The sequence below is a fragment of the Trachypithecus francoisi genome, unplaced genomic scaffold (genome assembly GCF_009764315.1).
Source record: "Trachypithecus francoisi isolate TF-2019V2 unplaced genomic scaffold, Tfra_2.0 Lachesis_group0, whole genome shotgun sequence".
Lineage (NCBI taxonomy): Eukaryota > Metazoa > Chordata > Mammalia > Primates > Cercopithecidae > Trachypithecus > Trachypithecus francoisi.
Window position 1 is genome coordinate 94,854,820 of NW_022681453.1, and position 23,631 is coordinate 94,878,450.

A 23,631-nucleotide genomic window follows, 5' to 3' on the forward strand; every position below is an offset into this window, starting at 1 on the left:
ACTCAGAGAGGGGCTAAGCCTTTCAGGTTATAACTGCATGAGCTATCTTTTGTGGTCCAATCTTAATCACCAGTTGACATTTTAGGGATTTAAACGCCAAACTCTACTGCTTTGCGTTGCATGCAAACAAAACCAGGACAAGATGTTAATAGACCATTTGTTCTGCAAATATCTGACCCCAAAATATCTGACTATACAGATAGCGCACATCTACAGATACAGTACAAGTCATGCAAAAATGACTCTGAGACCTGACTTCTGTCTTAGCTCTACCTCCTGTCAGCTTCTTGTCAAACAAAAAAGTGAGAATAAGTGGTATACAAGTCTTTAAAGGTTAAGACTCTAGTACAATAGTGTTTTTTTTATTTTCTTAAATTATGTGGCTAATTTAACACTCTCTGTTACCACTTGGCGATCTTGCTTATCTTTCTCAAATATTTTAAACATAATGATTTTCTCTAAGAAAGCAATATATATATAATATATATTATATGTTGTATGTTATATATTATATATATATACACACACACACATATATATATGGCTCTCCAAGCGGGAATTAAATTGAAAATAATCATCTAAGAAAACATACTATTATGGAGAATACTAATTAGCTGAGATTTTTACACAGGAATCTTTTTTCTTTTTGAGATGGAGTCTCGCTCTGTCACCCAGGCTGGAGTGAAGTGGTGCGATCTCGGTTCACTGCAGCTTTCTGCCTCCCTGGTTCAGGCAATCACAGGTATCTTTAAAACACCAACCTAGATCAAAGAAAACAGTTAATTCTGCTGACAAAATTAGATCAATTCATCAGTTAGCTATGCAATGGATATATTTCATACATGAGGAGATATCAGCTAAGTGACCTTAAAGGTTTTCTCTGAAACAAGAGGTCCTGATAGATTTTTTAGAGAGAAAACAGGCAAAACAATGGTAAGGTGTTTAAAATGTACTGTGTCTTTGTAACATGGATGAAATATTTGCTATTTATCAAAATTATTAAGATGAAATTGTCAACCTTATGACACTTTAACAACTATTCTCTTCACCTTTTAAAAAATGACAGGCTCCTTTCACAAACTAGAGTTCCCTTTTGTGGGCAGTGCATGCCATGTGTTATAACAACCAAACAACCGTATTTAAAATAACTTTTTAAGAAGCCCCTAGAATGGTATATGTTGCTGATTCTGTGCATATCCTCTTCTACAATGATACAATATTGTTAGGATAAGTCCATTAAAACCACATTCAAAAGGAAGTGAAAATAATAAGATAATAAAATTGAAGAATTTTCATAGTCTACATATACAAGAATGTTCTGCTTCAGTTTATATGCTGATGGCAAGAATGAGCAAAGGTACAGTAACATATGCCTTCTGACTCACTCCAGGAAGAAGAGAAAAATACAAATTATGAAGAACAAAACATGAGACACCTAAATTCCCCATTAATATGTGTTAATATAGATTATGGGAGAGGTGACTAAACCTGGTCAAACTTGAGAACTAGATGAGATTAAAATATTCCAAATAAGCAATTCTTCTTTGCAAGCCCAGATACTTATACTTCTAAATATTTATAACCTTTGTGCTAGGAAGAAATAAAGATTTGTACTATCAAGCCCCAAGATCTATTTGAGTGCTAATATTTTCTAAACCTGGTATAGACTAGGAAGTTAAGCATCCTTTCTAGGAATTGTTCTAATATCTTAGCCAGGGAAACAAAAAGGATTTACCTATGCTTGTAATGTTTGATGTATCCTTAAATGTTTTTTAAAGAATTCTGAAATGATTACAGTTTCGGTGAGACAGCATTTGTGATGCGTGAAAAACAGGGTGCACAGAGAGAGATCAAGATTTTTGTCATCCTTACCTTCTAGGTACAAAGCAGGGAATAAGTATGATGAATGCTGAACAGTCACTTCCCAACATTATATTTAGTTAATGTCTGAATCATATTTCAGAATTTTGGCTGGACGCGGTGGCTCAAGCCTGTAATCCCAGCACTTTGGGAGGTCAAGGAGGGCGGATCACCTGAGATCAGGAGTTTGAGACCAGCCAAGCAAACATAGCAAAACCCTATCTCTACTAAATAAAAAAATTAGCTGGGCATGGTGGCGGGCGCCTATAATCCCAGATACAGGGGAGGCTGAGGCAGGAAAGTCCCTTGAACCCGGGAAGCGGCAGTTGCAGTGAACCAATATCGCACCACTGCACTCCAGCCCAGGTGGCAGAGCAAGACTCCGTCTCAAAAAAATAAAAAATAAAAAGTTTTGAATACCACAAATTTTAATAGTAACACACACACACACACACACACACACTCACACTTTCTAAGCAATAGCAATTTAGAGTACATTTCTACCTGGCCCTTCAAGCCTAGCCAAAAAACAAAAATCAAAAAAATGAAGAACAAAAGAAAGGAAGAAAGAAAACAGACTTGATAACATTTAAAAGAGAACCATGTGAAAACTACTGTCAGATACTACATGATTTCTAGTTGAAAGTGGATGACAGACTGCTGCAAAACCAGTTCCTAAAAAGCTCACACCACAAAATTGACATTTCATTCTTAATTGAGCTTTCAAGAAACAGAACGTTTTCAAAGCCTGACTTCTGTTTTATGCACTTACTTTTCCTCTGCATTTTTTAACACATCAAGATACAATGAAGTTAATGAGGTCAACAATATCAACATCTGTGATCAAACTACGAAGCAATTAGTGTTTAAACTAGAGGATGAATGTTTAAACTACATTTTCCATGTACACTTGACTACTAGAAATTGTCAGCCCGTGAGGATATTTCTTCTACCACTAGATTTTATGCCAGCTACGAAGTTATCTATAAAGATTCTGCCAGGTTTTCAAGTTTACATAATTAACCCTGCAATGCTGGGTAATGATTAGCAATATGGATCTTGAATTTATTTTTAATAAATTACAGGTTAGTGAGATAAGTAAAGATTATATTCAGCCTTGTAGAATACTTGATTTCATTGATCAGGTTATTGCTATCAAATGAGCCAGATTCTCTCACTGTGTAAATCCATATATTTTTCTATAGCAACCAAGAGCTATAATTTAACTGACAATTCTTTCCAAATATAATCTTTGTAGTACAGTCATGTGCCACGTGATGACTTTTTGATCAACAATGGACCACATATATGACAGCGATCCCATATGATTATAATGGAACTGAAAAATTCCTATCACCTACTGATGTTGCGGTGATGCTGGTTTAAACAAACCTACTGCACTGCCAGTCATATAAAAGTATAGCACATAGAATTATGTACAGTATATTAAACAATTATGTATAGCACATTATACTTGAAATGATAATAAATGACTACATTACTGGTTTATATATTTACTATACTACACTTTTTATCTTTAAAAATAGAAAAAGGTTTTTAGGATAAGAGTACAGAGAAAGAAACATATTTTGTACAGCTGTACAATGCATTTGTGTCTTAAGCTAAGTGTTATTACAAAAGAGCCAAAAGGTTAAAAACACTAAAAAATTTGTAAGGTAAGGCCGGATGTGGTCGCTCATGCCTGTAATCCCAGCACTTCGGGAGGCAGAGGCGGGCGGATCACGAGATCAGGAAATCAAGACCTTCCTGGCCAACATAGTGAAACCTCATCTTTGCTAAAAAAAAAAAACACAAAAATTAGCTGGGCATGGTGGCACACGCCTGTAGTCCCAGCTACTCGGGAGGCTGAGGCAGGATAATTGCTTGAACCTGGGAGGCGGAGCTAGTTGTGAGCCGAGATCGCACCACTGCACTGCACTCCAGCCTGGTGACAGAGCGAGACTCCGTCTTGAAAAAAAAAAAAAAAGATGTAAGGTAAAAAAGTTCCAGGCCGGGCGCAGTGGCTCACGCCTGTAATCCCAGCACTTTGGGAGGCCGAGGCAGGCGGATCACAAAGTCAGGAGATCGAGACCATCCTGGCTAACATGGTGAAACCCCGTCTCTACTAAAAATATAAAAAATTAGCCAAGAGTGGTGGCGGCGCCTGTAGTCCCAGCTACTCGGGAGGCTGAGGCAGGAGAATGGCGTGAACCCGGGAGGCAGAGCTTGCAGTGAGCAGAGACTCCAGCCTGGGCAACAAAGCAAGACTCCGTCTCAAAAAAAAAAAAAAAAAAAAGTTCCAGTAAGCAAAGGCTAATTTATTATTAAATAAAAAAATCTGAATAAATGTAGTGTAGCCTAAATGTGCAGTGTTTTTAAAGTCCACAATAGTGTACAGGAATGTCCTCAGCCTTCATATTCACCCACTGGCCCATCAAGAGCAACTTCCAATCCTACAAGCTCCATTTATGATAAGTGACCTATACAGGTGCACCATTCTTTATCGTGTATACTCTACTTTTGCTATACATTTTCTGTGTTTAGATACCCACATATTTGCCTTTGTGTTACAATTTCCTACAGAATTCAGTACAGTAACATACTGTACAGGTTCATAGCCCAGGAGCAATAAGTTACACTGTATAGCCTAGGTGTGTAGTAGGTTATACCATCTAAGTTTGTGTAAATACACTCTATGATGTTCACTCAATGACAAAATCACCCAATGATGCATTTCTCAAGAGTATCTCCATGTTAGTGAAACAAGACTGTGTAGTTTAATAATTTTGATACTTGAAATCCTCATTGAACTCTTTCTTGTAAACCTCTTATTCACTTTTTTTTTTCTGATTTCACCCTCCTTTCCTCACTCAATTTCCTTCTGTTTGAACAGTCTTCCTAAGGTAAGAAAGACTCAAAATTGTGGTCTACAGGATGGAGGAAAGCATGATGCTATGCATAAAGGCATCTGAAGACTTCAGGATCAATGTTTCTCACCCTCAGTCAGAGGCTTCAGAATTTCTATATAGAAACAGAGTAAGCAAGATGGTGGGAAAAGGGCAGTTGAAGACGGACTAGAGGATTTGCCTTAAGGCTGTATTTATATAGCCATTAAGTACGTATTTGGGCAGTCTTGAGGTTGATGTTTTAATTGACTCGACTGATAACCAATGGAGATTTCAGGACTCTCCATTGGTCAAAACCACTGCTATTGACACCTCTACCACCCAACTCTGAGAATCATATGTCACTGAAAATCTGTGACAGAGATTGCCAAATGACAGAGTAAATGCATAGTAAAGTTAAGTGTCTGTTTTAGCAAGAAATGAACAAAGCAAGACAGTGAATCAATGAAGTGGGACAATGATAATGACAACTGCAATTGGTGCTTCCATAGAAAAGTCCAGGATATAGTGAATATGTAACAAGAAGACTTAAGATAGACTAGGGAGTCAGGGAAGGACTCTGTAAGGAAATTAACACTTAAGCAGCTTTATTTGTATATTCCACACATATTAACCAAATGCAAATACATTTATTTGTTGATTGAACAAACATTTCCCAAACTTCTAATATGTGGCAGGAACTCGTCTGAGTGCCAAAGGTACAACAGTAAAGGAAACAGACAAAATCCTCGCCCCCATGTAATCTAAATTCCATACAAAAAGACAAAAAATTCACCAGTATGGTGTGGGGTTTGGTGCTCATTACTAAGGAAGCAAATAACTGAGATGAGTCAGATGCATTCTATGAATACTCTGCAGCAGTTAGAAGCAATACACATGTTTTATTTAAACATGGATAGGTTTCTTAAAACATGGTATTGAATAAGAAGAGTAAGATATAAGTTAGGCTTCAAAACATAATGCCATCAAAGAAAATTAAAAATAACTCCCACATAAAACAACACTATATATATTACAAGGATTTAAGCATATCCATCTCAAACAGATTAGAGTTGATTACTATGTGTCTTAGTCCATTTTATGCTGCTATAATAGAATATCTGAGACTGATTTATAAAGGACAAATTTATTGCTTACATTTCTTACATTTTTAGAGGCTTGAGAAGTTCAAGGTCAAGGGGTCCACATCTGACAAAGGCCTTCTTGCAGAAAGTGAAGGGCAAGAGAGCAAGATAATGGCATTAACCCATTTGTAAAGATAGAGTTCTCATGACTTAATCACCTCTTAAAGGTCACCTCCCAACACTCTTGCACTGGGGATTAGGTTTCTATCTCTAACTCTGGGGAACACATTCAAACCATAGCACTCTGAGAGAAGGAGAATGAGAAAGACAATCAAAGATGAGGCTGGGCGCAGTGGCTCACGCCTGTAATCCCACCAGTTTGGGGGTCAAACTAGGCAAATCCCCTGAGCCCAGGAGTTCAAGACCAGCCTGGACAACATGGTGAAGCCCCATTTCTACAAAAAAATACAAAAATTAGCCAGGCTTCATGGTGAGTACCTGTAGTCCCAGCTATTCAGGAGACTGAGGTGGGAGGATCACTTGAGCCTGGGAGGCAGAGGTTGCAGAGTGCCAAGACTGTGCCGCTGCACTCCAGCCAGGGCAACTCTCAAAAAAAGAGACAGAGAATCAAAGATGAAGAGGGAAACAACCATAAAACCAAACAAAAAGTAGACTTTACAAAACCTGGTAACAGGAAGTCAAGGACTTAGGAATCTGATTACCTTTTTTGAATTCTGGGTGCCAAGAACAAAAAGAAAGGAAAGGCATCTTTTCCTACTTCACATCACATTTTCACTTCTGTGACTTAACAATAAATGTACATTTCAAATATTCAATAACATAATCATGTATTTTCAGTTTTCTCCTTTTTTAAAAAGGTGAGAAACTGGCCAAAAATTAAATTCAAAGTTACCATTGCATAGAGCGGGCCTTCCATGTTCCATGCAGATAGAACAGAGGGATAGAAAATGAGTCCACTTCTTAGAGGTGGACATTAACTATTTCCACAATTATGGTGCAAATTTATTGTGGAGACACCTCTTTCCAAAGTGACCTAAATAAATTATTGCCCTCTCCTCTATGGAAGGCCCCAGTTACTCCCAAGGCAAAGAGAAACCTATTATTTAAATTATTCAAAAACTATAGGCTGAGAGTCTTAATTACCTTTCTAATTCATAAAATTCAATTGTGTGGTTCCTTCCAAATAGAGATAAGTCTGTGTGTATGTATTCTTGGAATGATTGCTCAGTATTTGTTGATCTTTTTATGGGGAACAGGAGTATAATTCAGGATATAGAGTTTTTAGCAGTGACATCTTTAAGTTGGGTCATTTTGAGTTACTTTTCCTGGCTACCACTGTTGTTTCTGGGGTTCATACACTCAACCACAGGGGTCTTCACAGCTTTGTAGAATTTGCACAATTCTTAACAAGAGATAGGGGAATCATTCTGTCCTTGATTGGCTGGAGGACTGGGATTCTTGTAACCTTCCTATAAGTTAGACATAAATATATGTTGCTGTTAGCTAGTTCCTCATCCTCTTCTGTAGCATAAACTAATTAAGGATGCAGAAGATTAATGTTGTAAAAGGCTGATTCTGCCATGGAAAAATCCATTTCCTCTCATTTGATTTTATATTTAAAAGTCTTTAAATGATATAAAATAGTCTAACAAGATGTTCCCTTCCTTTTCCAGTGAGATCTAATCCTATGAGTTCTGAAATAGAGAAAGGGAAGCTAGCAGAAATGAAAACAAAAAGTCCCCAGGAAACTCATCTTAGAGCTATTCCAACCAGTTTTAGAAGCAGCTGTCCACAATGAATAGTTCTCACATTTTTGGTCCCAGAGTCACTTCACATTCTTAATTATCGAAGACTAAAAGAGATTTTATTTATGTGGGATATATCTCTCCAAAATTAAAAGTGAGAAGTGATTAAAATACTTGAATGCACAAACATGTATTCCATTAGCTGTCTGAGTAATGATACCATCACATACCATGTAGTCTCTGGAAATCTCTACTGTGGCCTGGTGTGAGAATGAGGGTGAAAAAGGCAACTAATGCTCTACTATTGTTAGAATGACAGTGTTAGTCTTGCAAACTCCCTGAATGTGTTTTAAGGACCCCTAGGAGTCTACAGACCACCTTAAGATCCACTTTTCTGAATGAATGAATGCTAAAATATATTTCTATAGGATTATATAGCTTTCATATAAGTATGTGCTGAACCTCATTTTTCCCCAATGTGATGGGGCCAGACCAGAGAAAAGCCAATGGTGAAATCTCAGGACACCCCACTAGTGAATGGTATTCAGTCCTTCTATGCAGACACGGAGCCCATTCCTTCCACCATTAACTGCCTGCCAGAAGAGCCACCTGCTCTGATCTCCTCCCTTTCCCTTCCCATTTCGCCTTTTAAACCTACCTTTCATTTGCCCTATTCCCTCCCAGACTCTCTCCCTACTGAATAAATATAATAAACTAATTGCCTTTAAATATTCGTGGATATACGAGAATAGTGTGTATTTACATTTTAAACTGATACCTATTAAAATGATTTTAAGGAATCAACTTCTAGTGATAAAAATTTCTGAGGCAAGAAATTGGTGGAAAATTTCACCTGGCAAGAAATTTCAGTTGTCAACAAATCACACCAATAGCAACCACCTATAGATGAAAGAACAACTCTAATTTGAAAGATGCTTTTACACTTTTAAATATCTACAAATTCAGCTCAGTGCTTGACACATTGAAAGTCCTCATTAATGTCAAAGTGAGTTCCACGGAATTTACCATTAGTCTCTGTGTAAAAACACAAACATCTGAAAGCAGATGGAATTTCCTCAAGTTATTAAAATGCAATCTACTGTGTTTTCTATGCACAAAAATGCACTTCCAATGCATTTGCAAAGGTAAGGCAATTTCCAAACGTTCTGAATTTTAAGATTTAGAGAAATAAATATAATTTCTTACTCAATTCTTCCTTTCTAAATTCCTTCTCTTTTCTCCTTTTTTCTTCTTTTTTTTTTTTTTTCCAACAAATAGTTACGGGGCACATACTGTTGTGCCTGTCACTATTCTCAATGGTTTGGACTTATGATTGAATAAATATCAATCAATATCCAGGCAGATTTCTCACCTGTGAGGTGCTTATTTTCTATAACACAATATCTAACAAGCATATTAAATAAGTAAACTATATGATATTCAAGTTGCTTTTTCCCTGTATGATGTTGGTTAGAGACGGTCCAAAGCAGAATTTGTTGGAGACATGGAAGGTGGGGTGAAGCAGCAGCCATTAACTCTATGAGGGTCATCTTGGTTGGATGAGGTGAGAGGCAGAAATGCATGTGCTGATGGTTCCAGCTTGCTCTCCCTGATCACATCGAGTTTGCTTTCCCATCAGGTGAACCTTCTGGCCAGCAGCAAACCTGGGCCCACTAGAAGACACAGAGGCAGGTGCCTTTCATAGATTCTTATTTATTTAGGAGATGGAGTCTTGCTCTGTCGCCCAGGCTGTAGTGCAGTGGCGCAATCTGTTCACTGCAACCTCTGCCTCCTGGGTTCAAGTGATTCTCCTGCCTCAGCCTCCTGAGTAGCTGGGATTACAGGTGCCCATCTCCACACCTGGCTAATGTTTTACATTTTTGGTAGAGATGAGGTTTCACCATGTGGTGACAGGCTGTCTTGAACTCCTGACCTCAGGTGATCCACCCGTCTCGGCCTTCCAAAGTGCTGGGATTACAGGCGTGAGCCACCGTGCCCAGCCACCTTTCATAGACTTCTATACATATCCCTTTGTATACCCCATGGGGATGTGCTGGCTCCCCAGAATTCACAGCAAGTTTCAACATTTTCTGCACTAGATGGCAAAGGAAATCAAAAAAATAATAATAATAATAACGTTTTCCTGTTGTTGCAAATGCTTTTCCTGTTCTAAAGCCCGATGTAGGGAGAGAAGTGTGACACGCTGTAATGAGCACATTTGAGGACCACACAATCTGTGTTCTAGTCCTGTTACTACCATGTAATAGTGCTACCCCACTGTAAGGGCTTTCACCTTTGGCAATATTGACATTTTGGTCTGGGTGGTTTATTGTGGGGGCTGTGCATGTTTAGCAGCATCCCTGACCTCTACCCACCAAATGCAAGTAGCACCCCCTTCCCCAGCTACGACAACCAGGCATGTGTCCAAACACTGCAGATGTCTCCTGGAGGACAAAATCACCTATGGATGGTCGAGAACCACTGTGTTCACGAGACAGTCACTGTGTTCATGTGATAGTTCTGCTTTTCCTCTTTTGTAAAACGAAGAGATCGTATCTCTGTCAAAATGTTGTTAATTAAACGAGATTAGACATCGTAAACGCTTCTACAGATATTTATTAATATTGACCAGTTCATTTTTAACTAATGGTTTTTGCCTTTATGTAACTACTTGCTTGGGGGTTTTTCTAACTCACCTAATCATAGACACTAATTAGGCATTTTATCAAGTATAGTTACCATGTAATCTTTTTTTTTTTTTTTAAACAAAGTAAGGTCAATATTCTTGGTCTGTGCCTATTTACCAGGAACAGAAGCACATTTGCCATTCAACTCAACAGTTATCTCTCTGATTACAACACAATATTTGATTCAAAAATTCATATTCGGTTTTAGAAACACTCACAGCATAGACAACTGCCACTACATTTGACAGTGCCTTTTAAATTTCGGCAGCCTTCCCCCCTAAGCTGCATTACAGTTCAGTAGAGGATGATCTACTATAGCAAGAAATGCTCTGGACAAGCTTCTGATTAGCCGGAAGTTCCAAACAGCGGTGTCTCTGCCCGACAGATGTCAGCAGAATCCAACCTCCCAACCTTGTTGCAACTGTGCACAGGAGCTGCCTAACCACAGTGCTTTGACATGCCCCTCATTAGTTAAGATTTCATACAAAGATGTTCAATAGCAAATCCCTTTTTTTCAGAGGTCAGTATGTATTGGCCCTTCCAAAACCACCCTGGCATCAATCCCAGGACATAATGTATGGCCTCATAAGCACGTAAGCTTTTCAATGATTTGCTCTCCCCCAAATCCCATTCTCTATGATTTGGCTGTCCTGCTGCCAACTCCCAGAAACCTAAGGCTAGATGGGAAGGGCAGGGGGATCCTTAAAGAGACCATCAACGCTACATAAAAATTTGGAAAAAAGGACACCTTTACCTGATTTGGTAGTTGCCACTGATTGATTCACACTGCATTCTTCTAACTCCTCTTTCCAGAAGTCTGAGTCTATGTTAGTATTACAGTTTCCTATCAACAGCTGTCCTTTCATTTCTCCTCCCCACTTTCATTTTGCCCGGAAATCCCCTATTTAATTCCACCCACATGCCCCAGTCTAGTCACTCTGGAGAAGTTTCTGAGTTAATCAGGAAGCTTTAGCTTTTCCTGGCTAAAGCAAAGGGGCAGCTCAGAATAAAACTCATCTTTGGCCCTTGCACTGGGGCTTCCACCTAATCGCCTTGCCCTGCCTTCTCTCTTTGCACATCTCTTACATACTTGCAAGAGCTGGAGTCCTTTCTGCAGCAGCTGTGTCTAGCTTATGAACTGCTCATTCCTCATCCTGACACCTGCTTCTCACCAGTACTTCAAGTTATCTTCCCTGGCAATGGTCCTTCACCCGACGTCATTGACTGTCTAGTGTTAGAACACCTGAGGTGTCAGGTAATGCTGAAGTAGACTACATTTGACAAGATAACATAGCTTCAGAACTTTTGGACAATTATGGGCCAAAATTATTGCCTACAAGGAGAAAAATAACTCCTACATCAATGCAATTCACCCTTTTAAAAGTGAGCTGTTTTACTAGTATTTTCCTTCCAGCATTTTCTTAAGTTTAATAGCTTACTGAAAACCACCAGAGGAAGAAAGCTGGAGAATGTGGAAGAATTTCTAGCCTAATACATTGTTATTCACATTTTTTTTCTAAATAATCTACTTCTGGAAAAGAGGATCTGTAAAAGGTAATGAGGGATTAGTGTTGGTTCATCAACACTCTTCCCTCTTCCACCCGATCCCATGCCCTGCTTGAAATCACTGACTAGGGTACAATATCAATCTGTCAATACAATCAAGTTCAACTTATTACATTTAGGTTAAATCTGAATTTTCTTACAAGAGTACCAAGTCTAGAAGCTTTAGATGAAACCAATGTCCTCATATGAGATTGAGAGAGTGCTGTGTGACGCTAGTAAGGTCATCTATGTCAACATATCTAGCAAAGTGTTTCTACAGCTATATCTGTATACAATTTTTGGATATTTGGCTTACTATAAAAGTTTGATAGAAAAAGAAGTATAGTATAAGGGTAAATGATGGAAGAATGGAAAGGTAGACAAAGAAAAACTGTTATACTCACTCTCTGTCTTCTGGACACACACACACAAAAAATCACTGACTATGGTAACCTCTGAGGTGGCAATTTCAGACATTCCAAGTACTGAAATTCTAAAAGAAAGAGAGGATTACCAGGCCAATGCTAGAAGAATGATGAGAGATTGCTTAGGCAATGCCCAAGGGGATGAAGTAGGCTGTGGAATAAGAGACTGCACACATAGGGTGTCACTCATTAGTTTTGTAGGATAAACTTCTCTCCAGGCTCTGGCCCTCAGTCAGGTCCCTTATTTTGTCAGGACATCAAGAGTAAATCCATCTTCCATGGCCAAATTCTTATTAGCAAGTTTATAAAAGGAATTTATAAACCCAGAATTGGATAACACATTGGATGGCAATGTGTTTTTTTATGCAAAGGATTTGAATCATAGCAATTTAGCTAAGTTACAACTACATTTCCCATAATTGACTTCCCAGTGGTTCAGGAGAGCCCTTTTGCATGAGTTTTGGAAGTTAGGCTGAAGCAGTGGCCATATTGCTTTCATGCTCAGGCTAGTGTAGGGGCACCAGGCACAGTTCCAACCCATGCTCATTGACACTTCAGCTGACACTGGATTAACATGGGGCAACACCTAGCCCTGCAGCTGCTCCAAGCTACCCTCAATTACCCTTCAGGTTCTCTGTCTTCTTGGCCCAGGTGTGTGTTAAGCTCTGTGACAAAGGGCATCAGTTTCCCCTGCAGGCCACCAGCACCATTGAGGTTGGAGGCAGAGTGAGACCAGAATTTCAGTGCATCCTCTTGGACTGCAGCTTGAGCGAATGGGTTATAGTTTTCCTTGCTCTCCCCACTCCAAATCTGTCTTCTTTTCTTAAATACCTGTCTTATAGACTTTAGTCTCCAGAAAAGATGCAAAGGTAACAGCCTTGCAGAGGCTGATTAACCATCTCCCATGATTGCATAAGGTATAATCTGTATAAAAAAATCTTAGTGGTTCTGTTTCTCCGATCCTACCCTGACTGTTAAAAAAGAAAAAAAGCTAGTTAAAAGATAGCTATTATGGGTCTCGAGTTCTTCAAGCCCATATGACAAGCATACTTCTTCTCCATAGACAGAACTAACTGAGAATGAAATAATAACCAGAAGTTTTGTTAAAAAACTTAGAAACAGAACTGAGCATTAATTAAATGAATAAAACATCTATTGTAAAATAGATGTCTTCATATAGCATCTTCTTGCCAGTTTACTGTAATCTAAGACTCACTTTTCTGAACTACATTAAGATAGACTTTTCCAAAGTGTGCCTCTATACCTTTATCAATATGACCAGGAGTGAATGACCAATGTCTGAATGATACCTTTTTCCTTTGATGCATTAATCATCAATCATAGTTCAATCTACATTGTTTTTTGTTTTGTTTTGTTTTTGTTTTGGTCAGCATGAGATGACTTGCATATCTCTTTTCACATGTCTTATAACCCAAATACTGACCAAAAAATACAAAAGATCACATTTCTTCCCCACAGTTAAAATGCTTTACTTCATTTCTTAGGTTCTGCAAGTTAGAGATAAACGTAACTTCTCAAGCAATCTTTTTTATGAGGCAAATACCCCATGGAGGCTAGCAGACTTTTTCATCTTAGTATGAATTAACTCCATCTGTTTGCTTTCTTCTTGCTGTGGTCAACTGTTCTAAAAGAATTGATTTCTTAGCAGAGGGTTAGGAAGGGAGAAAATTATTTTAGAATGCAGGGATCTTTGAGGGAAGAGGAAGCCAGTTGAATCATCACAGGACAAAGTGGGCAGATTTATGCGGTCTAATGGTTCAGGGCTTCTGAGAAGCAGGAGAGGGAACATGCTCAGGATACATTTTCTCACTCTACATTCTGAAGTCATAAGTACTTCAGTAGATGATCTAGACTCTGCCATAGATTCTTTCAAGTCTCAGACCTTGATTGAGAAAATTAGATGGTGAATTGTAGTTCAAAGGCTAAGTACATGAACAGCTCTCTCCCCAATCAGACATCAATGCCATCTCCATCTACAGTCCTCATTAGATGTCCTTTGAAAGGCTTTGGCACATATGTGTGGCATCAGAGATCTTGATAATTGCAAAATAATCAAGCTGTGAGCAGTAATTATTGACAATATAGAAGAATCATTGTATTTTTGCTGTTGTTGTTATTAACTTGAATACAACCTCCAAATTAAGTGCCAAATGCAAGCCAAATGTGAAGTTCTTCTATCAGAACTCCAAATATTGGAGTTTATTTTATTCTTAAAAATAGTATTTTCAGCCTTAAAAAGAAAGCTTGGAATTATTGGAATAAAAATGAAAGAGTGTATATAATCGTATTTTATAAAATTTCACTTTCAAGCAAATTTTATGAGGCATTTTATTTACTTTGAAATAGCCTAAGGGCTTTCTTTGACCAGCTGCATATTCTATCTGTTAAACGTCTTCAGAGCGAAAAGATTCCCTCAGCAGAGGCACCTGCAGGATGTGCAACGATTCATTTTTATTCTGAATATCAGTTCTGTGGAAGCATCAGCTCTACTGGCTCATCATTTACACTCACAATGGACATCTGGAGCCAGAAAAATGAAACATTAGACTTGTTTGTGTTGTCAAATTAAAAAGGAAAAAGAGAATGGTTTAAAGTTCTGAGACTCTCTGTAACATTTAATTACGCTTTTGACTGCAGTCCAATCAAAAATATGCTTTTGCAGGAAAATGGTCACCAAGAAAAAACATGCTTTGCTATTCAGATTGTTGCTAGGTCAACCTCTCAAATCACAAGCTTGGCAAAAAGCAGCCACCACAATGGGCAGAGAGTCTTTCCTCTGAAGAAGCCAAACAGCACCTCAATAGGACTGTTTCCGTACATTCCCAGGGGATGACATTATTCATTGTTTCCTAATGAAGCACTGTGAAGCCAACTGCATTGAAGAAGTTAACTAGATCTGGAAGACTGTGCTATCAATGTATGTATCATCCAGCTCTCATAAGATAAATTCAAATCCCAAATACATGACTGGATACCTAGTTGACAGAGGAACAGTGTACAGTACAAAAAATAATATTTCGATGATTTTCTTACAGAAATTTTTGTTTTAGAATTTTTTTACATAAGAATTTTAGTAATTTTCAAAATCACTGCTCAGAAAGAAAAGAGCCTTGCTGTACTAAAAAAAAAAAAAAAAAAAAAAAAAAAAAATGGGGGCAGGCCAAGTGTGGTGGCTCACACGTATAATCACAGCACTTTGAGAGGCCAAGGTGGGAGGATCACATATGGCCAGGATTTTGAACTCAGCCTGGGCAACACAGTGAGACCCTGCCAGTATTGTAAAAGAAACAAAATGGGGACATTAATAACAACTGCTGCCTTCTAATGATCTTATACTGATTTTATTCCTGGTGAAATTGTTTCAGATATTGGGCTATTTCTAGCCTAATTCAATCTGATTCAAATTAATTTAATCATCTGCTGAAGGTCTGACAAGAAAAACTTCAATAGGCAGGTGATGGCATTGGCAAAAAAAGAAGTTTTTTTCTTTTCTATCTTATCCAGCCATTACATCAACATTTATTGAGCCTTTACTGTGTTTACTGAACCATATTAAATAACAGGGAAAATGCAAAATGGAGCTTACAACCTCGCTAGAAAGAAGGAACACAATAAATGACAACAAGAAGACAATGATTTCTAAAACTCATAAGAAGCTTTGTGTAAATCAGTGATATCCCTTTGTTAAACGTTCCCTCTCTACACACACACTGATGCAATGGTACAATTGAAAACATTGGACCTCTGAAAGAAAACTGTACTTGAAGAATAAAACAAACCCCTTCAAACTCAGATTTTTTATAAAATTGAAGCAAATTAATAACTATGAGGTTGGATAACAAATTCCTAAGATGAGTATACTGTAAGAGAACATATGAACAGTATGCAAAACTTTGTCATATTACGGTTACCACATGTTGTTTATATTCAAAGTATTCTTTAAAATACTAGTACTTTTGAATAAATTTGTTATTGTTCTGGGTGACTTATGAATTGACATTTATTTCTAAGTCACTTTAATACTTCACTTGACCTCATTTTTTAAGAGTTGAGGATTGTTTGGTTTTGGTTTTCACATTTCTACGAATGTTATAATTCGCGTCACCTGCTAATACCTCTGAGCAGCACCATGTATTTTTATTTAGCAAATGACAAGGGGTTGGCACAGTGTTCAGGCTTGAAAATCTGTTCCTCACTTATTCATATTTTTTAACATACCAACAGCAGCTAGTCCTTATTTTTTTTTAATTCACAAAAGTATTTAGATTCTATTCTTAAAATTCCCTTTACTTAAGTTTTGTTCCCTGTACAAGATGGAGATATTAAAATAGCAGGATGTCTTTACCACACTAGGATATTGCTTGTGGTTAAGCTGTTCATGCCTAAATGCCCAATATCAGTTTAAGGAACCCATCAGGTAATGGTCGTAGCAGGTATGGGGGGCTTCTCCTCTACTTTGGGCTCCCAGTTTCAGTACAGTTGCACATCCTGCCAAGCTAAGCAGTGATCAGACCACCCCAACTTGGTTGTTTGCCACCCAGAAAATCCAAGCAGATGTTCTGTGAGAGAAACATGTTTGAGAGCCAAAATATATCATGAAAAACTATTGCTTTAATTCCTCCTGTAACCCTCAAGAGATTATATCATGAAGTGTAGATTGCATTTCCTCTACATTTTTCCTATAGCTTATCACTAGCAGGATAGCAAAAGCACCTATAAAACTGGAGTTTTCTCTTCTCTAGCTCAGAGTTTGGTTCTCAAATTTCCTACACAGCAGAAGAACCTAAAGGCTTTCAGGGCTCCACCCCTGGAGTTTCTGATATGGGAGGTCTGGGTAGCACCTGAAAATTTGCATTTCTAATGTGTTTCCAGGTATTGCTGCTGCTGCTACCCCAGAAAGCAGGCTTTGAGAACCACTGCTGGCCTCACGGCTTTTTCTGCTTATTCTAATGTTATACACATTCTACAGTCACTTTAAGTCACAAAACACATTCTCCATACAAATATTAAAGGTATCCAGGCCAAACCATTAATCTCAGTTCAATATAAGAGCTCTCCAGTCTTCTCTCATTACAGTCTAGTGCTGAGGTAGGCTGTCTGCCTTCTGAGAAGTGGGTATTGCCAGCCTCTGCTCTTTCCCTCCACTCATGTCCTGCCCCACTTGCAAACTGTTCATGCATAGGCTACTAGCTGGAATTAAGATTAGAAAGTTCTTAATTGGCTATTACCTGTCGCTGCCTTAAGCTGGCTTTGCACATCCAAAGCCTGGCAAATGTGGAAAGCCAACTCTTTGTCCTGGGTCATTCTGTGGGTCCTTTTGGTGTCCCCCTCCACTCCAGCATCCCAACACCCTGAACCCGTCTGACCAAAGCCCCAGTGGTCAGGGCAGTGTCCCTTCTTTGACTGGTGGCCGTTCTCTAAGCCTCTGCTTCTCTAAGTCCACTCGCTCACAGTTTCTCACCAAGGGAATGTGCTTACCCTCCCTGTGAGGCAGGATTTTCTTCTTGGTCACTTCGCAAGCCAGGGACCTCCAGCCAGCGATGCCCCACCTGGGCCTCACACGGCCACACTACCTATTGCAGGAGATGACCTACCCAGGCCGAATCGGCTCATGCACTGCTTCCTGAGTTCTTGTCCTGCACCTAAGAAGAATGAGGATGTGCTGACGATCAAAGAGTAAGCAAGGCAGGGAGTTTTACGGAGTGATTGAACAGCTTTCAGCAGAGAGGGGACTCAGGTATGGTCCTCCTACCCAAAGGCAGGAAAGTCCCCCTAATAAGGCTGAGTCCAGGGCTTTTATAGGCTCAGAATGGGGAAGGGGCAGGTATTGGAAAAGGCAACATTTGATTGGTTAAAAGGCAGTATTCAGAAAGAATCAGTCAGGAAAGGGCAGTCAAACAGGAACAGACGTTCTCACTCTGGGTCATGGGTTTCATCTGAAACCAGCAATCCAGTCTTTCAGCCTCCAGGCTATTTTTGCCTCAAAGGTGGGGTTTCACTGGACATCCACTCCTGTTTGCCTAGGCATTTGGCTCCCTCCTCCTGTTGTTATCACCTCAGGATTCTCTTGGGCAGCCTTTGAAACAGTTCCAGGCCAAGTCTCTCCTTCCAGACCTTGGCCCTGGACAATGTTCACACATTTCTTGCCCCAATGTCATTGGGATGTTTTTACTTCCCAAATCCAGCTGTCGGTGAACACAAGCTGGCTCTCTACTCTGCTACAGACCACACTGACTACCCAGTCACCAGTGCAAAATATACCCCATCTGTAAAGTGTGGAGTCCTGATAAGTTAGCAACAATGCGGGAGGGGCCCCAGGTGGGGAAGAACAATTGTTCTGAGAGACAGTTAACCACAAACAATCTGCTTGCACAACATCCTATTCCCAAATACCTCCCTCTGCAGGTAGCCCCTCCAACATGACCCTGTAAAACTTCCCTCCAGCCCCTGCCTCCTGGTAGACGACTCCTTCTCTGCTGTGCTGCCCATTTGCCCCCTTGAAATGCATTTCCTCCCTAATAAACTTGCTTTAACTCACTGCTGTTTCAGTAAATTATTTTACCAACCATGACACCAGCCCCAATCAGTCACAACCATGACATAAAGAATGCATGTCAGGTTCTGGCTGGTTTTGTGGTGCCGCCTCCTCACCATGCCTCTAGCTGAGGGAACCACTACCATCTTTAGTCCCCCTTAGGAGTCATAATAAGATAGGAAAGGGCTCATAGCACAACTTTGTCCTAAAAGATCCTCTCCACAAAAGGAATCTTGCACATCCTTGTCCTCTTTCTTTGCTTCACTTCCTTCTCACAAGCTTAGAGCCTTCCTACATGCAATCATGCCCTTTGAACGTCTGCATTTTGTCTGGCATCTCACTAGGAATTCTCTACGTTTTTTTCTCTCTGGGCGCTATAGCCAAAAATTTCAATGTAAACATCCTGTCACAATTAGAATCTTGTATCCTCTTGAACCAAACTAATTGCAATACCCAGCATCAAGGCTTTGTGTTCTCCAGACCACTCACTTTTGCAAATGCTTGTGAAGAGTGTAGATTTTAGTGCATCTGTCACCTGCATCTATGCCTCACATGATAACCTCTTTCAGCCATTTCCCTTTCCCTAAGTCTCCGTCAACTTAGAGGTCCCTATCTCTTACCATTTTCCTGCCACTGGATTCAACAATTCTTTCCCCTCCCTCAATCCTCTGGATCCAAATCCCTCTATCCATTATCATGCAGAGTAATTTTCTTCAGGCAACTTGAACTTGTTAGAAGACATCAAGTTCCTGGAGGTTCAGCTTTTTCCTAACAATTGTCTCTCAATAAAATTGAATAGAAGCCCCTACATGCTTATTAATTCTACTCCTTATTGTTGTAATGACAATATCTCATTCAGCCTTCAGGAAAAACACTGAACGGAATATTAGAAAAGATAATTTTATAGATGATGAAATTGGGGTGCAAGGTCTTAAGCTACTTGGCCAACATCACAAAGTAGAGGAGTGGCTACATTTACTTTTCATGTCGTCGAGGTCATTTTATTATAAAACAATAAAACTCATGTGATAGCCTGGCCCGCAACCTTCCTTCCAACTTCACCCAGGTGTGTCCTGACAGGCTAGTGTCAGAAAAAAGGAATGGGCACAAACAAATCAGCCTGGCCCAGGAACAGTGAAGACTTACTATCAATCGATCAGAATTAACACTCCTAGGAGAAATGGCATTGCTTTTTACCAGTAGCTGCTGTCACCAACCACCGTACTGGCCACCATTTTAAAGGATTAGTTTCAAATTGCTTGTATTCCAAATTCCCACCAATTAACACAGACTGACACAGGTTTGTGACATATTGAAACAAGAGGGGGCAGCCGTCCTCTCCTGCAGAGAAACAAGGGATTTACTTCTGAAGCTGCTATTTGCATTAATGGGAGTTGTGAATTTACCTTGTCTCATTTCAGTGGGAGGAGAGAGTTGGCTGGATGATGAATGTAGATAAGATTGTTCTATTCAAATGATTGTTTGCAATTTCTATTAGTAGTCATGGTTTATCTCCTTGTATGTCTTTATGAACCAAATTTTGCTCAAAAGTCATAATGCTTTAGATTATCAGCCGTATCAGGTAATGTCACCAATGATAAGTGCCTGCTGTTAAAATAAATGCTGTGTTCTGTTCTGCATCTCAACTTGTTTTTAATGCAGACTCCTAGGGGCTTGTGCAACAGTGGGAATCCATTTATTCGCACAGAACAGCCTTTTGTTTACACAAGATCACTTGGTAATCATGCCACCTGGGCACCAGAAGTCAAGAAAAATAATAAGCATGGCTCAATCTGCAATGCTAAAACAAGGGGGCTGTCTTTTGAGAGTCAAGCACTATTTATGAGGATTAATGTGGCTTTTGATAAGCTGCCAAACAACCAGAGAGGCCACATTTAGAACAAGGCCCACCAAAGACCTTTTGGCCTCTTCATTTTCATAAAGACTCTTCACAGGGCATGTTGTGCAATTGCTCGGTAATTGGAAATCAAATGTATTAAAAGAAAGCATAGCTGAGTATTCTCCCTGAAAGCTTAATAATCCCATTTATCATATTCTTCATACCAAAGAAAGTATGTTCTGCAATCATAAAAGGTAAAGATATTGTCTCCTTTTTCGCATAAACCCCACTGTCCCCAGATTCCATGTATACTTTTTCTGAAATTTTAATATATGCACCTGGTACAAGAAGGCAATTGCTTATATGACATGGCTTCAGAAATGCTACGAAGCCCTGCAAACTCCAAAATTTTCTTTTCACCTGCTTACCTGGATGAAATGGAATTAAAATAATATTTTCAAGCTAAATGTTGAGAGTCAGTCTTTCACATATCTCTCATGCTTCTATACATCCTGGTGGGTGTGCCAGGAATGAAAGCCCATGACTGCTCCTTGCACTCGGCCTTTTATTAGGGCTGTGTCTCACTGAGCAACCTTGAGAAATGAGGTAACACCTCTATCCAGTCAAAAGGCAGGCTTGCTTACTACTTGCTATAAAAGTATTGAATTGCCCAAGTTATTGATCCTCAGATGCAATGTGAACCCACTGCATGTGAGGCATCCATCTGTCCCCTAGCACATGGAACTTGAAGCAAGGAGAACTGATGCAAACACACTGATAGTCATGCTGCTTGCTGTGTCATAAGTATTAAAGTCCTTTGTCTCTGACAAAGGAGTCTCATGTCTTCTGCCAGCATCCATGAAATACTAATAGGATAACTTATTAGCTTGTAAGACAGTCAACTCAAATTCCAACCCTGACACTAAGATGTATTATCTGTTCATGTTATACATACCCAGAAAACCATTGGCAAAATAAGGAAGGAAAAATCTATTAGCATATTAGCACAAGTTTCTTTATTGGATTTTCTTTTTCTTTCTTTTCTTCCTTCCTTTCTTATTTCCTTCCTTTCCATTTCTTTCTTTTCCTTTCTCCCCTCCACTCTGAGTTCATGTGGTTCAGGTGTGTCGAACCCCTTTGCTTCTTAGCTCTGTAAGTAGAAACATGGTCTAGTCTAGCTATTTGGAGCATTCCATCCTCCTGTGCACAGCAGTTGGTTCAAGCTCAAGCTAAGTAAATGAGACTCAATTTATTGAACACCAACCACAAATAGGGACTGTTCTAGCAGCTGCAAATATATTTGGAAGCAAAACAAACAAAAAAAAGATTCTTTTTTGGAAGAGTTTATATACAAGTGGAATTTTTCAGTACTATCAGGAAAGAACTGCTGTCCTTGAGCTGTGGTTGATAAACTTGTTCAATGCAAGACTAAAGTGGCAGTGGCCATCCTTGTCTCTGTAAAATTCTATTTGATAATAAGCTCACTCCAGAGGAAAGATGACAACATTGATCCCCTAATGACCCATTTGCATTTATTTTTTAAACTGACAAAAATGTTATATATTTATGATGCATAACATGTTTTAAAATATGTATACATTATGTTATGGCTAAATCGAGCTAATTGAAATCTGTGTTACTTCACATACTTAATCATATTTTGTAGTGAGAACACTTAAAATCTACTCTCTTGGTGATTTAGAAGTATGTAATACAGTATTATTAACTATAGTTACCGGCTGGGCGCGGTGGCTCAAGCCTGTAATCCCAGCACTTTGGGAGGCCGAGACGGGCGGACCACGAGGTCAGGAGATCAAGACCATCCTGGCTAACGCGATGAAACCCCGTCTCTACTAAAACATACAAAAAACTAGCTGGGCGAGGTGGCGGGCGCCTGTAGTCCCAGCTACTCAGGAGGCTGAGGTAGGAGAATGGCCTAAACCTGGGAGGCGGAGCTTGCAGTGAGCTGAGATCCAGCCACTGCACTCCAGCCTGGACGACAGAGAGAGACTCTGTCTCAAAAACAAACAAACAAACAAAAAACTATAGTTACCATGCTGTACAATAGATCAATTGAACTTATTCCTCCCACCCAGCTGACATTTCGTCTTGATGCCCCATTTGAGCACCTCTATGTAGTTATGCATGCCTGAAGCCGGATATTTCGGTCATCTCAGCAGGTGAATTTCATTTTTAAGTCAAGTCATTTCAAGTTGTGTTTTTGTCACTTAAAGTTAAGAGTCCTATTCATACCTGGGTTAGGTGAATTTGGATAATAGTGCATACTATACCAGATAAGACTTGGGTCAATTAGCTTGTTAGAGCTATAAGAAGCCCTGCTGGAAAAAAACAAAAAAAGAGAGAGAGACAGAGAGAAAAGTTTAATTTTGTTTAAGTTGGCATTTGTCATACTATTTCTTATTTTCTTTTGTTTTTTTTTTTTTTTTTTTTTTTTTTGAGACAAAGTCTCGCTCTGTCACCCAGGCTGCAGTGCAGTGGCGTGATCTCGGCTCACTGCAATCTCTACCTCCCAGGTTCAAGTGATTCTCCTGCCTCAGCCTCCCGAGCAGCTGGGATTACAGGCGCATAACACCATGCCCAGCTAATTTTTATTTTTTTAATAGAGACGGGGTTCAATCATGTTGGCCAGACTGATCTCAAACTTCTGACCTCAAATGATCCACCCACCTCAGCTTCCCAAAGTGCTGGGATTACAGACGTGAGCCACCATGCCTGGCCTATTTCTTTTTTCCCATGAACCTTTTCACCTTGTTTGTTTGTTTTAGTAACTCCTATGAATTTCTTATAAAATGAATGTTTCGCAAATCTTGCTAAAAAATGTTGGTATATTCTTTTCCCTACATGTTCATGTTAAACTCATGAATCAGAGAACCAAGCAGAGTAAACAGAAAATGGGTGCACACATGAAAGCTTTCATCTTCATAGCATTTTACTTATTCCACAAGCATTTAATGGGAACTT

The 23,631-nt window shown here is 39.3% G+C and overlaps 1 protein-coding gene across 1 annotated transcript in view; it reads right to left on the reverse strand.

The window, feature by feature from the left end:
• Positions 1 to 525: 525 nt before the first annotated feature.
• NSUN3 (NOP2/Sun RNA methyltransferase 3) overlaps positions 526 to 23,631 on the reverse strand; it is a 219,852-nt gene continuing 196,746 nt past the window's right edge. Inside the window, exon 6 of the mRNA XM_033211559.1 lies at positions 526 to 761. Coding sequence (XP_033067450.1) covers positions 729 to 761 — 33 coding nt within the window. The 3' untranslated portion in view covers positions 526 to 728. The remainder of the gene's footprint in view (positions 762 to 23,631) is intronic.